General features: G+C 44.9%; 1 protein-coding gene across 1 annotated transcript in view; it reads left to right on the top strand.

Annotated features, from left to right (window-relative positions):
- RYR3 (ryanodine receptor 3) overlaps positions 1 to 14,776 on the top strand; it is a 537,566-nt gene that overhangs the window by 239,096 nt on the left and 283,694 nt on the right. Inside the window, exons 26-27 of the mRNA XM_019551798.1 lie at positions 3,047 to 3,252; positions 4,318 to 4,492. Of these exons, the coding sequence (XP_019407343.1) occupies positions 3,047 to 3,252; positions 4,318 to 4,492 (381 nt within the window). The remainder of the gene's footprint in view (positions 1 to 3,046; positions 3,253 to 4,317; positions 4,493 to 14,776) is intronic.

Below are 14,776 nucleotides of genomic sequence, written 5' to 3'. Positions count from 1 at the left end.
CAAAAAACAAGCATGGTTTAAACCATCTATCTCATTCTTCCCACAAGAGCATATTCTGTCTAAATATGGTATCTGACACCACCTGGTCATGACAACTGCAGATCTCATTACAGTGAACCTCAATCTAATCATGCCATCTCTTGTTGTTTATAGTTTTGCATCACAAACAGATAGGTGTCTAGGATAAAGGAATGTTACAGTTATCTTAAAAAGGGAAGTTTGAGATAGTCTCACTGCCAGCATTGTACTGACTCAGTACTGTTCCCAGGTCATTTGTCTGGGAGAGACTGTAGATGTTATTTAACCGTACAAAAAGAGTTTATTAGGCAAAGGAAAGATTCCTGGAATGCATTTCATGGGTAGTTTTAAAGTTCTTAATTGAACATGGTTAGTCACCTTTACTAGTCTGTCTTCAGAGCACATTGAGCCCCAGCTTCTCCTCTCTCCTCCTTCTCCCCCCCACAACATCATAAAATAAGATGGGGATTAAAAACACCCTTAAAAAGTCATTAGAATTCTTTTGGGCTTTTAAATGGACCATAGGGTCATCACCCCAGTGTTCTGCTCCAAAGAATAAAATGGACTTCATCTTAGCTCTATAGCCCTTAGTGGTTCAAGACCCGCTCTTCTGCCTGTCTGATTATAAAAATAAAAAACGTTGCCCAAAGCTTTTTTGCTCTTGTGTCTACATTTTCAATATTTTTCAAATGTTGTTTGAAGAAATGTTTTATATCTAAAATATTTTGCACAATAAATTCCACTGTTGAAGCACAATCATTTTTTGCACGAGTAAATTATTGTACTTGATCCTATGATTTGAGGTGCATCATTAATTTAAAATATTTAATCTTTTTGATTTTATAAATTGATTTTACAAATCAAAGCTTCCTAAACTCCTGCTTATGCAATATGCTTTCCATTGGAAAAACCTAAAATGCGGTTAAGTGATTTTCATTTAGATAGCATTACAAAACGTCAATAGAATTCAGTGGAGACAGAAGCAGGATTCTAATTTCCTATACCTTTGCTAGTAAATAATATTTAGGAATACACTGCACTAAACTGTGTGAAGCTTGCATGAAGCAGCCCTACTAATGCCTATGAAATCTCCATTGCTGTACTCGGTGGTTCAGCCTTAAGAAGTAAAGACTTGTATTGCACCAAAATCTCCTGTGATCACACATTCAGTTCCAGAATTACAATTTGTGATCCTCTGATTTTTTCCTCTGAAACATTTGGCCTTAGTACTGTGCAGTACTTAATAACACTACAAAACTAGTGCCGTGTGGGGTGTGCATACTTGCACAGTTGTCTGGCTGGAGTATGACAAGTCACCACAAGGCATACTCTCCAGCCATGGAGTGACAGGGGGCAGTTCCTTTGGTCATCCTGCTCCCAGGGGAACCTGTCAGTGAGATCTGACCACTTGTGGGGAAATGGGAAGGCTGTCAGTGATCAGCTGGTGGTAGCTGTTGCTTTGGTCAGCTACTCCCAGACTAGGAGAAGCCATTGTCAAACACAGCCTCCTGCTGCTGCAGGGACAGCATCAAGGTCCACTTCTGGACCGGCTGTCAAGGAACCAGCCACCCTATCTCCCTCCCCCTTGGAGGAAGAACTTGCATAGATTGGATCAATTCTGCCTTTGGCTTTTTGCCTGTCTGTACCTTAGCCTCAGTTCTGGGAGTCTTACTTAATATGAGTAGGGAAGATTGAGTGGAGCACTCTGAGATGCTGGAAGTCCAAGAGACCCCTAGTAGTGCTACATGTAAGTGAACATACTTTACATATGGTTCTACAAAACTTAGCATTACAGATGCTGTAGATACAGGTCCTGTTTCAGGCAGGGACATTTCAGCAGTACCGGCACCATATTGGTAGCACTGCAGATGCCATGTGCATCTGTATGTTCGCCTTTTGTAGCACTACAAGGGCATCTGTAACATTAAAAATTTAACGTATGTTCATAACCTTGTTAAAATAGATCCAAGGCAGAATATATTCAATCTACTCAAGTTTCTCTTGATTGGACCAATAATGAACAGAACTCATGTTCACCCTAGAGTTGGCTAAGGCAGGCAGATGCCTGCACTGCCCAAGGCCAAAAGGTGTGGGGGGACACCTTTGCCTCCCAGCTCCACTGGGCAGCAAACACTTCAGTCCCATCACCTCCCAAACCGAGTAGGGCCAGGAGGGGAGGGAATGCCCCCCCAGCCAGAGTATACACAGAAGGTGAGAGGAAAGCCCCTGAGGCAGGGACTTTTCTCCCACAGAGCATGGCTGCCAGGTAGTAAATTCCCTAGCCCTACCCCCTCACACACCTCCCGCCATTCAGTAGCTGAGAGGTGGGGGGCTGGTGAGGGCACAGGGCTAGGGCATTTGCTTCCTGACTGACCTGGGCTGCATGGGGGAAAGCCCCCACCGCAGAGGCTTCCCACCCACACCCGCTGTGCAGACCCTGGGTGGCGGGGACTAGGGCTGGAACCTATCTTGTCCCTCCCTGTTCCACTGCCAGCTGGGCTGGGGAACAGAGGTTTTTCTGCCTTGGCTCTGTAACAGCCTAGGAGCAAGGCTGCCAAGTTCGGCTGCTGTAGCAGAGGAACTGGGGTGGACATGAGCCCTCTTTATGTGAGGAGGTTAGTGGGGGGGGGGAGGGGGGCTCAATGCATTCTGGGATGCTGGGTAACTGTGACCTAACTTGTGTCAGGAGGGGATCTGGAACAGAAGTTCGATAGACTGCTGTAACCTAAAATGATTCAATCAGATACTACATTCATCCAGATCTATCTTAAACTAACATCTTGAAATCTAACATCTTGAAACCAGGCTAGACATACTAAACTTCTGTTCTGCTGCAGGTTTAGATTGGTTTCCAATCACTTATACCAGTTTATGTGTAATTTCTGTCTCTAGCCTAAGAATCAGACTCTTAGAACTGAGTATCTCTCAAATCTGAGACCAACAGAAAGTTAAACACTAGCTTTTGCTTACTCTGCCTTATTCTTAGTATACATTTTTCTAACGATATTTTCTTCTCCTTTTTTCACAGCTGATCAAGCTATGGAAAAAGTTAGCATTGACAAGATACGCTTTTTCAGGGTAGAACAGTCCTATGCAGTGAAGACTGGAAAGTGGTACTTCGAATTTGAAGCTGTGACGGGGGGAGATATGCGTGTTGGCTGGGCCAGGCCAGGATGCCGGCCTGATTTAGAATTGGGAGCAGATGATCAGGCATTTGTGTTTGAAGGAAACAAAGTTAGTAAAGGCTATTTACAAAATTAAACAAAATAAGTTTACGTTTGTGATTGTGAACAGGCCATGTACTGAAACTGTAATAGAGTTGAACATGAAAGGACCCCATGTGATTCATATAAATAGGGACCAACCTAATTCATGGAGGCTGCCTCTGAATGTTGCTGTCCTAGTGTGGTGTTGGGCATGATTTTCATGGCAGAGTGCAGCAAGGTCCCTCACACGTCTGGCCAATGGGCCCTAGTTGTCCTGCCCCTCCCTGGATATTGACAGATGGCCACCTGTCAACCTCTGGGGAGGGGTGGGACTTCCAGGGCCCCTCAGCCAATCAGAGGCATAGGAGGAGCCACGATTATCCACTGCAGAAATACCCACCTGCTTCCCCCCTCTCCCTCCCCCCCCATTTGCATCCCCCTTTCTGCCACCCCATTTTCCTGCTTTTTCAAGGTCCCCACGCTTTTTTCATGGGGACTGAGGTTTTGCACAGGGGACCTACCAAATTTGCAGTTTCCATGAAAATCGCAAAACTGATTTTGGTAGGTCACTACATATAAATTGTTCTTTTGCATTAGGGGTGTTTTTGCTTGTTTGTTTGTTTTATCTACCTCTGAGTTTTGTTTCATGTTCTACAACAGCAAGGACCAACCTTCTTGGCAGATGTGCCACAGATTAGCTCTGTGCCCTCCCTGTTGGTTGCTCTGATCCCCTTCCCCTGCTTAATCTACTGCTCTTTCTTTTCCTCCCTGCCCTGCACTCCTGGCCCTGTGTCACACAGAGGCTGCCTGTGCCACTGGTGGCATATGCAACACAGGTTGGCTACCTCTGCTTTGCAAAGATCTGTGGGTGCTGACAGATATGGAAAAAAGGAAAAAATAATCCTTTACCAGAAGAGGAATTACATCAGTTTGACCCAGCTCACCCACCCTTGCATGCTTCAGTGAGGCTGATTCAATCAGCTATTAGATAAAAGCACCAAAAAGCCCCGCTACCCTTTTCTCCTGTGCTTTGAATCCATCTTGCAGAAAGAGAAGTGCAATATACTTTTAATTCTGATCACTCTTTCTTTAGGGCCAGCGTTGGCACCAGGGTAGTGGATTCTTTGGACGAAATTGGCAACCAGGAGATGTGGTCGGTTGTATGATAAATTTGGATGACAAATCAATGATCTTTACTCTTAATGGCGAGCTGCTTATAACAAATAAAGGTTCAGAACTTGCCTTTGCCGACTTTCAGCTAGAAAATGGTAAGTTGAATCCTATTTTTTAAGTTATAATGCTAATGTCTAGGAAAAATTGAGAGAGCATTAGTCTGCAAATTAGGCTGCGCTGCTATTTAAAATTAATCAGAAAATCTAAATTAGTGCCCTGGAAGATTAATTGTTTTCTTCCTAGTCTGTGCATGTGGCTTCCTCACTGAACCTTCTTCGTCATTATCTCCTTGCACTGACACAGAATAGCTCAGAGTTTTTAGCTGGATCTGATGCATTTAATGTTCTTGCCTATCTAGTTTCTAGCCAATGACAGTACTGAGCCTTTTTGCCTGAAAACCTCGTCACATTGCCATTTTCTGAGGACAAAGGACAGTTGTCAGCTAGTAATTTAGTTGCTTTACTATGTAAACCTGAAATTAATTTCAGAGATAAGTAATTATTCATAGTGTGTCTGTGTCTGTGTGGATCAATGGCTCTGCTGGCCCCAATCTAAAAATAGAAAAATGGATTTCAGACAATTTTCAGTAGTAGTAGTTTATTTACAGCTTTTGCCAAAATTGTACAGTAACATGAGCAATAAAAATTTTATATAAATAAAATAACAGCATTTATAGAAATTATAAATTTTACTAAAAATGTGCGGTAAGTTCATTTGTCCTACCAGTTTACACAAGATTAAGCCAGAATAAAAGGGGAGAATACTAGTTGATTTTGCCACTTATTCTTTGCACAAGTAGCACAAACTTACCTAAGGCAGGCTCCAAAGTATTACAAAGAAGCCAGATTGTTTTTTCTTCATTATCCCAAGACTTAGAATTCCTCATTAATTTCCTTTTACCCACCCCCCCAAGAAAACAAGAGCACACATAATGTTTTAAGTTACCTATCTCATTTTTCCACAAGAGCACAGGATATAGGGTCTTTCATCACCTGCCCATGACAACTGCAGATCTCATTAGAGTGAGCCTCAATCTAGTAATGCCCTCTTGTTGTTTGTAGTTTTGCACCACAGATGGGTATCTAGCAGAGGCAGGTCAGACTAGCCTGCAAAGATTGAATCAATTCAGGCTCTGACTTTTTGAATGTCTGTCCTGAGCCCTAGTCCAGGATGTGGTAAATCAGTGAAAACCTTTCTCCACCTACCCCATGGACTCCTACTGTTTTATCCCTTTATTAGAGGAGGGTGGAGGAGCCATGGCAATTAGTGGTGCCACTGTTCCCCAAGCATGGAATTTCCAGATCCCTAGCGAGGCAGCTGGCCAGGTGATTTGGCCCACACCCTGTGGCTGGACCTGGCATGCATGATTGGAGCTTGTGTGTGGCTGCAGCTGTATGCCAACTGGGCAGCACACAGGATTGGTACAGCTTTTAGCATTAGACCTGGTGCATCGTCCCAGACCTGGCATGCCAGTTTGGGCAGATGGTCCATGGCCCCAGACCTGGCATGCCAGATCATTCTAGTGCTCAGGGTCAGTCTTTGGCTAGACCAGCACTTAGCCCTGGACTCAGCACACAACCCCAGATCTGGCAACCCTAGACTTTAGTTACTTCCTTCACTACAAAATAAGATTTTTTTTCCTTCCTGCTGCCTTCCAAAAACAGGATGTGTTTTATATTCTGGGGCATGTTATATGCAAGAAAATAGAGTAACATCTCTACCTGATGAGAAGACATGAATCAGTACATAAGAACAAATGGAAGCACAGATTTAAATGGTAGGCTGAAATTTTATTATCTTAACAGTGAGGAAAGGTACTCTGTGCCAACTTTCTCTCATGCTCCAGGTATATAAATGGATCTAGTGCAGATCATAGTATCACTAGGGCAGATCCTCTTCAACCTTCCCATAAAATTAGTTCACTTCTGGATCCTCTTGCCATTGGCATCATGGAAAGATCAAAGAAGACTTCCCTATGTGAAGATTTTAGGTATCGCCTTAACTTAGATGTACAAGTATGCCAGTGTTCAATTCCATCAAGGTCTTTTACTTTTGGGAACTGGGTTTTTAGCCTTTCTCCACACAAGACCATAGGGGCATGGCCAATTACCTTCATTTTACCTTCATCACTAGTTGCCTGCCTATTCCAGAATCTGCACTCAACAACCCTAAAACATTCAGGTCAGTTGGATCAAATGTCCCTGTGTAAAGGGGACAAAATGCCCCCCGCCCTCCCCAAAATAGCAAAAGGTTTTAATAAGGTATGTAAAGCACAAGGGCAGCCAGCTTCCCCTCTAGTAGGTCATGGAAAGAACAGAGCCTATAGAAAAAGGGAGAATATCTCTGCTTGTCTGTCCAGAATGGAGGAACTGTTTTTTTCTTTCTGGGTTGGCTAGTTCATTGCCAGATCTGATCAATACAGTATTCCTTCTGGAGAGATGCTGTTTGTCAGGAGCAAGTGGGATGGGAGGGGGGAGGAAGGAGAGGGGAGGGGAGGGGGCACTTTAAAGAGTTCAGAATAGTTTTCTGTGTATTATCTATGAATTCCTTTCTCACTAACTTTCTTCTTCAGTAATCAGCAGGGTGCTCTTTGCTCTCCTCACCAGCTTTTTCATAATTTGAAGTTTCCATTTTTTCATAGACCAAAAATTATCACTCCTTCTTCTGGGTCATCAGGAGTGTTAAGAGTATGCTTATTTTCAACAGGAGTGTTAGGAATATGCTGGGAGATGCAGTAGTTGATTCTGTGATATTTGTAGACTTTCCCACCTTTCATTTTGTAAAAATCCAGCCTAGCGTGATTTTTAGGTACTGATGACATTGGCAGAATTAAGGGAAAAAACTGGTCTTCAAACCTCTCTCATTTTCCCTTCTGTTGCTGGAATTCCTCTTGGGAACTTTTCGCTTCCTGTTGTTTTATCACCAACTGCTACAAACCTAACAAGTTTTGGTCCCTCTTGGTTCTCAGTTTTCCAGACTGCCAGTCTGTTCTTGTCTAATATTCCTGCCAGTGCTTTTAACAAATCCCTGTGCCTCCGATGCAAGCCTTTAGGCAGTGCCTTGCATCAGCCTGATAAAATGCATTGCACAAAGTCTCTCTGTTGGCACAGGCTACTTTTGTTCTTCTTTCTTTGGACCAGAAATAAATATTAGTTAGTGTTTAGCAATTTATTGTGGAGGGGAAGATTATGCGACTACTGTCATATAAATCAGCATTTCCCAACCCTTTTCACCCCACGGTACACTTACCTAGATAAGAAAGCACCGTGGCACACCAGACATGGCAGGGAGGGCAAGGAAGAGAGTGTGGTGCGTGACCAGCCAGACGTCAATGGGAAGGGATGGCACATGACCAGCTGGCTGGCATTTGGGGCTGGAGCCACGCCCCCTGCCTGGCTAGAGTGCCACACTCCCCATTTGTCTGTGTCCACAGCAGCAGCAGGCAGGGGTGTGGCTCCAACCCAAAATGCCACGGCACACCAGTTGGGAAACAGTACTATAAATCCTGATGGGCTCTTTTACAGAACTGAATTTGAACACTAATAATAAATTACATAGTAATTATTAATAACCTTCATCTGAAAGGATCCCAGAATGTCAGTCTGTGTACAGTTTCTGTGTGTGTGGGTGTGTTTCTGCTTTCAAGTGAACATGCACAGGTCCCAGTTGTCACTGATGAGTCATCATCAGCACTCCCTCGCAGTCGAGGATGATTGTCTTCTATGGTTGCCTTATCTGTGGGTCTGAAGATGGCTGACAAGGCCAATCTGGAATCAACAGGTTCTATTGCAACTTGGGCACATGTTTCTGTGCATGGTGGATGACTCTGGTTTCTTGGTTTCATCCACAATACACCGTTTCTGCCACTCCCGCTTTTCCATCTCCTGTTGCCATTGTGAGGTTTCATAATACTGAGTTCCTTGCAGCAAACTCTTCCACCATTTGGAGTTTCCATTGATGCTTACAGATATTTGGTCAGAGGACAACATTTATACAATACTGATCATTTTATATACCAGTCATACTCTGTACCAACAGACTACAATAATTTTTACAGGGTGAATGTAGATCTTCCTTCAGTGGGTGCATTTTCTGACCTCGTCCAGGTCTCATCACAACTTCTCCTTTTTCTGCCCTCCTGTGCCTTGTTATTAAGAAGTTGTTTTCTTTCCCTGCCTCTTGTTGTTGCTGGTATTCTAAAACATCAATAAATACATATTTTTGTTGCCATTTTCTTCCAAATACAAAGCTTCTGTAACATGTAATGACTTCATGGTGATTAATAATTACCTGGCAATTATTTCTCCCTTTCCTAATCTCCCATGACAGACTTGCTACTTCTACACTGTCACAGGCCAGCTAGGCACTGTGAGTGTATCAATTCAGTTGCAGGCTGACTGAGCACTGCAACTTTATTAGCCACTGGGCTTTTTGGTTCGGGATCAAGGAGGTGATGATGGAAAGGAAAGAAATGACAAGTTTCACTTACAAAAAAGAATTAATTTTACTTAGATAGAAAAGATGTAGTTTGCATATATAATAGTTAATAAAAAGGTTAAGCTAATAAACAGACAACATAACAATACAGATTAAAATTGACAGTGATAATAAAACAGATAAAGAAATTAACCAAGAGTTCCCACTTAGTTAGTAACTTATCGATAGTCCCTCGGTTAGAAGATGCACGTCAGGTTGAATCAGCGAAGTCAGATGTCTCTGAACTGGGCTGCCCCCCTGAACCGGTCAAAGTCCCTCAATCAGGATCTGGTCCTCGCCCTCACAGGGAGTAAGAGAGATCCGTGGGTTATGGGACAGCAATGACCCTTCTGTTCTGTCCTTCCCAGGGTTACTATGATGTGTGTGTTCTTTTATATTCTAATTATGCTAATTTTTAGTTATATAGCCATTCATAATATTACTTTATAGCTGTTATCCTATGGGGTTAAAAGGTGCTAGAAATCATTATAATAAGTTACTGCCCAAGCTTGTGTTTATCCAATAAGCAAATTGCAACACAGCATCTTCAGGTTTGAAATTAACATTACTCCACCTAAAACCAGCCCCTTCAGAACTCTCTGACTATGCTTTTTTGAGATGTTATTTCTTGAAATGTACTGCATAAGCTGGGCAGTTGAATCCAGTTTTTATCATCACCAAGGCTAAATTCTGAGTGAGAGAGAACTATTAGGTCAGCCAATTTCGCAGCTAGAGCTTTGTCTCTGAGGCCTAGTCAGTTCCACAAACAGTTACGAGTTACATTTGCGGGTTACAAAAATACAAGCTTCATATTAGACAAAAGTTCCAAATGCCTCCAAGAAGCACATATTTATTGCTTATTAATTTTTTGGTTCTGGCCATCACACTACACCAAACCATTTCCTAAAGCATTTAACTTGCTTTGCATAAACTTGGATAGGTCTTCCTCCTGCATACTCCTTTTACAGTTTTGTGTCATGTTGGATAAACATTTTTACACTTTGTCAACCACAGCTACTCACTATCTGCTTTTTCTTGATTCCAGTACCATATGCGAAATGCGTTCTGAATGCCTTAGTGAGAAGTGATGTAACTGTCACCTGAATTTCTTCACACTGACCTAGTGTAGTGTTGGGGTAAGGAAGGGATTATCAGAACCCTCCCCCTGAGGATCCCTGCTGCCTGAGTTAGGAGACAAGCCACCAACCATCTGCCCTTTTATCCTTTTACCAAAATATACTCTCTGCTGGAGAGGATGAAAAGCTTACCGGCAGCCTGCCCTTTAGCTGTGGGCCTAAATACAGTCTATTGCAATAGTTCTCAATTTTTTTTAAACTCAAGGCTAAAAAAGGCTTCAACTTCTCTGAATTTCCGGGCACTCCAGTGGATACTCACTGAACAAGAATATAAAGAAAAGGTAACCTGTGGCTAAAAAGGTTAAGAACCACTGATCTATCTGGTGGCAGGTAAAGTTGGCATGGGCAGGACCTAACCCTTCTGTGCCTAGCTCTTTCCATTGTGTGGCCCCCGCCTCAGTCTGTACCTTAGGGGACAAAGATGGCCCCTGCTGCCAAGCCTGCTTCTTCTGTGTCTCACAGTCTGGCAACCACCCCCTCAGCCCTCCTGCCAGCTCTGGGAGGAACTGGGCTGTAAAGGACAGCTCCAGCCCCACCTCAGCCTGCCCATCTACCTTCCCCACCCACTGTCTGCGGCAAAGCATACTGCTGGGAGCAGGGGGGCACCTGGAAAGGGGCTGCCAGTGGGGCATGGTTGCAGGGACAGCAGTGCTAACCTCTTCATACGGCGGTCAGGAGGTGGGGCATTCTTATAAAAGGATCTTCAGAATCACTCATCTGTTGTATTTCTGCTACTAGATTTGAGGAAGGAATTATCATCTGTGTTTTCCCAATCTTCTCTATTCCTGAAGGAGTTTAGACATCAGCTTTATACCTGCATATTTTAGAATGATACAGTTATGAGGATATAGAAATGCCAATGTTGGGAAAATCTCTGTGTAGTTTCATTAAAATCTGCTCATCTCAATAATGCTTCTAAGTGTCTGAGTGTTTGTACAGTTTGGGTATTAGAACCCCAGGAGTGCATATTGTACATCAAAAAATAAGATATAAACATGCATGATAAGATTTCTCTGAGCATCAGTGCATTATCACATAAAGTCTGTGCCTGTGTTTTAAATATTTCCAGTAATAAACCTTTATTTTTAATATTTACTGGATGGTTTTGTAAAATATAATGTGCAGAAAAAGACTGATTATTATACTATCTCTTATCTGATTTTTTTTCCAATTCCCAGATACTGTGTGCTTTCATTTTGTTCCATTTATTCTGCCCAGAGTTATGAATTATGAATACAAACTTTATAAGGCAAACAAATTTAATAGACACTTTGATTTCTTATGAATAGCAAGGTTTAAATGTATGTCAGAATTTCAGTTATTTAGAACAAGCTTGGCTTTTTAGAAGATTGTTTCTGGTGGGAAAAGAAAAGCATCTGGTCTTTATATATACTGAAATAATAAATATACTCATACTAAAATAAATTATTTGTTTTTTAGCTACGAACCATGTAGTGCTGTTGCTATGCACCTCAGGAGGCAGGGCAGAGTGGAGGAGGGAGCTTACTGAGTAAGGGAGTTGTGGAGGTCTGTCGCAGGGGCACTTTGGTGCCCTGCTCCTATGAAGGGATACAGGTGCCGGTTGCTAGGGCAACCACAGTTGGTCAGCTGACCAGGAGGGGGCAGGGCCTGTAATATATAAACAGCCCAGGCTGAAGCCTAGCAGGAAGTTCCCCTCTGGCAGCCTGAGCAGCAGGAGCTCTGCTGCAGGGCAGGGCAGGGCAGGGCAGGGCAGGGCAGGGCAGGGCAGGGCAGGGCAGCCTGACCCCCTGAGCATCTGCATGATGGTACTGGGTGGAGAGAACCCTGACAGGGAGGTATGAAGGAGAGCCAGGGTGGTGCAGAATTTGTTATAGCCAGGAGGCTTATTTTGTGTTACAGCCAGTTGCCTTATGGCTTTGTCTTTTCGGTTTGGTTGTTTGTATAACACCGGAGGACTGGGTGAGGCTGTAGGGGTTGGAGGAGGCCTCATGGGAGCTCCCCAGTAGAGGGAGGGGTTCCTGGTGGTGGAGAGTGGCGCTGCGTTTTGGGGGTGTCCCGACCCCAGTCCAGTGGGGCAGTATCGGGAGGAACCCCAGCAGGGCATAGGACCCTGAGAAAGGGGGTTGAGGGGCCAGGTGAGGCCGAGGCTGCCTGAGCCCCGATTGCATGGGCGAGACAAACCCCAGTGTGAGTGGGAGCCCTAGTGTGGGCAGAGCCCTAGGAAGGGGCGTGCAAGCAAGAAGCCCAGTGAGGGCACAACATTCAGGGGGCACTGACTCCAGCCCCAGGAAAGGCTCTAGAGGGCCAGGTGAGGCTGAGGCCACCTGAGCCCAATTGTGAGGAGCCCGAGCAGGGCGCAAGACCCATGAGGAGGGTTAGGGGGCCAGGCTTGGCTATGGCCACCTGAGCCCTGACCATGGGAAGCGCAGGGAGACAGGCCCCAGAGCGGGCGAGAGCGCATCAGTACAGAGAGACAGGCCCCAGAGGGGCACTGTCTGGGCAGGAGAAGCCCCAGAAGGGGGCGAGCCTGTCGTGAAGCCCCAGAAGAGGGCGAGCCAATTGTGAGGCCCTGGAGAGGGCGAGTACACGGAGAAGCCCCAGGGGAGGGCAAGTGTATGACTAGGGCCCGGTGAGGGCAAGTGCAAGATTGGAGAGCCCGGTGAGGGCGAGCGTATGACTATAGCCCAGTGGGACAAGTACGGGAATAAGGAGCCCGGTGAGGGTGAACATACGAGTAGAGGCCCCAGACGGGGCCACAAAGGAAAGAGCATAGACGAGATAACATCCGGAACAACTGAGAGGCTTGGGGCGTGGTATTGGGGTGGAAGGAGCCACGCGACGCCCATAGGGTTGGGTGCACCAGTATCTATCCATATACAGCAGGGACCAGAAGGGTAAGAGCACTGGGCCCAAGGGGTCAAGTAAGGCAGCCTCCCATTAATATTATAGAACCATCAGAGATGTGGCAGGCGAGAATGAGGGTGCCAGACAGGCAACTTGGCACAGTAGGGGCGCCAGGAGAGATCACGGCCGCTCCTGGGTCCCCGCCCCGTGACAAGGTCATTTTTATTTTTGTAAAAACAAGGAAAAAAACTGGGTAGAGAAGTGGTTTGGAAATAGTCTATAAAGACAAGGGGAAAGTAACCAAGAAATGTGATAGATATTGGTAGGAATCGAGCTTAGGATAGCTCTTCTGCAGGGACTACAAAGGGTGATAGTTTTATGTAGGGATTTTTTTAAAATGTTAATTATACTTCTATTGATCATATGATTCTTTCTTGCTTCCTTCATTTTTCTACTCTTCAATTCCTATCAATTTTTGAATATATTACTGTACCCTGTCCTTAGTTATAGTGCAAATATTTTGGGACAGAATACATGTTTACTGATATACTCATAGAGTACCTAACACCATGGGGCCTTGATACCGACTTTGGGCACTGTTGTGATATAAGTAACAATATGAACAATGTGAATCCTGGATACTTTTTAAGTTCTGCATGTTCCTACTACCACAGCACTTTTCTTGTGCATATTAGAAGGTTTTTAGCAGTACATTTATTTTTCTTGATCCATCAGCTCCGAATCTCTTGGACTTTGTAAAACTCTGCAGGCAGAGATCTACTTGTTCTAGTGAAACATACAATTCTTAGCATATTGGCAAACAAACAAGTTAGTGTGGTGACCTAAAGTGTGGTTTGCATCCCATTAGCTCTTCCCTGCTAACTGCCCATCTGTACACTCTTGTACATAAACACATGGTAATTTATGTTATTTTCCTTGAAGGATAAGCTGCCATTTATTTAGTACAAGTTATCAGGCAGATGGGGCAGTTAACCAGGAAGTAGCAGGTAACCCATAAGTTCAAAATGTAGCTTATGGTAAATTTTGTGTGCTAATTTCCTTAAAAACAGTGCATGCACCTGTAGGTAGGGCCTGGCTTAAATCATTATTACATGTTTTTTGTGAAAATCATGAAATTATGTGATTTTAATGAAAAATGTGATTTGCTATGAAACATGATTTGTAATGATATGACCCAGCAAGTGACCATATCATGGCATTTCATTGCCACAAGACGGCTGCTGCAGTCTGGGAAAGCATCTCCAAGCTAGTAGCAAAAGCTTAGCAGCCCAGGGGATGCGGGGAGGGGTCCCAAAAGAGACAGAGGTAGAAGAAGGCTTGGGGATGTTTGCTTCTCTAGTGGCACAGCCAGAGTAGAGTGGACACAGGCTGCTGTGGGCTCCGGGCTGTCTACCCTACTGCATTTCCCTCAGGGCTGTGTACAAGCCCCACATCCCCTGACCACCTGGCAGTAGCCCAGGGTATGACTCCACACTGCTGTTGCCCCTGCTGCTGGTGGGCAGGCAGGGGGTGTCTTGCCATGGTGGTGCAACCAGTGTCAGGCCCCTGGGGTGGGGAAAGGACAACAGGGCTGAGATCCCTGAGCTGACAGCAGGCAGCCTGCTTCCACCCCACCCTGCACACAAATTTGGGGGGCATGTGCCCCAGATGTTCCCCCCTTGGGGCAGACACAGTGGTGGGGAGCTGCCCCCCCTCAACAAGCTGCCTGTGGCTCCATCCCACTCCACACCCTGACTGTGGGCCCTATGCACCACCCTGGCTGGGCAGCACCCCCAACCGCTGTCCCACTCCCCCCCTACTGTGAAGGCCTCAATCTGTCTCCCTGTCCCCGCAGGTAAGTCTATGTGGGAGAGGGAGCAGGCAGACCATGCTGTGGCAACAGCACCAGCTGGGGACTCTTTTTGAGTCGTTGGCACACAT

This window comes from Crocodylus porosus, unplaced genomic scaffold, assembly GCF_001723895.1.
Source record: "Crocodylus porosus isolate Cpor-Errol unplaced genomic scaffold, CroPor_comp1, whole genome shotgun sequence".
NCBI classification, from domain to species: Eukaryota; Metazoa; Chordata; order Crocodylia; family Crocodylidae; genus Crocodylus; species Crocodylus porosus.
Note: the sequence above shows the minus strand (reverse complement) of the source record. Positions and strands in the feature narration are given on the sequence as shown.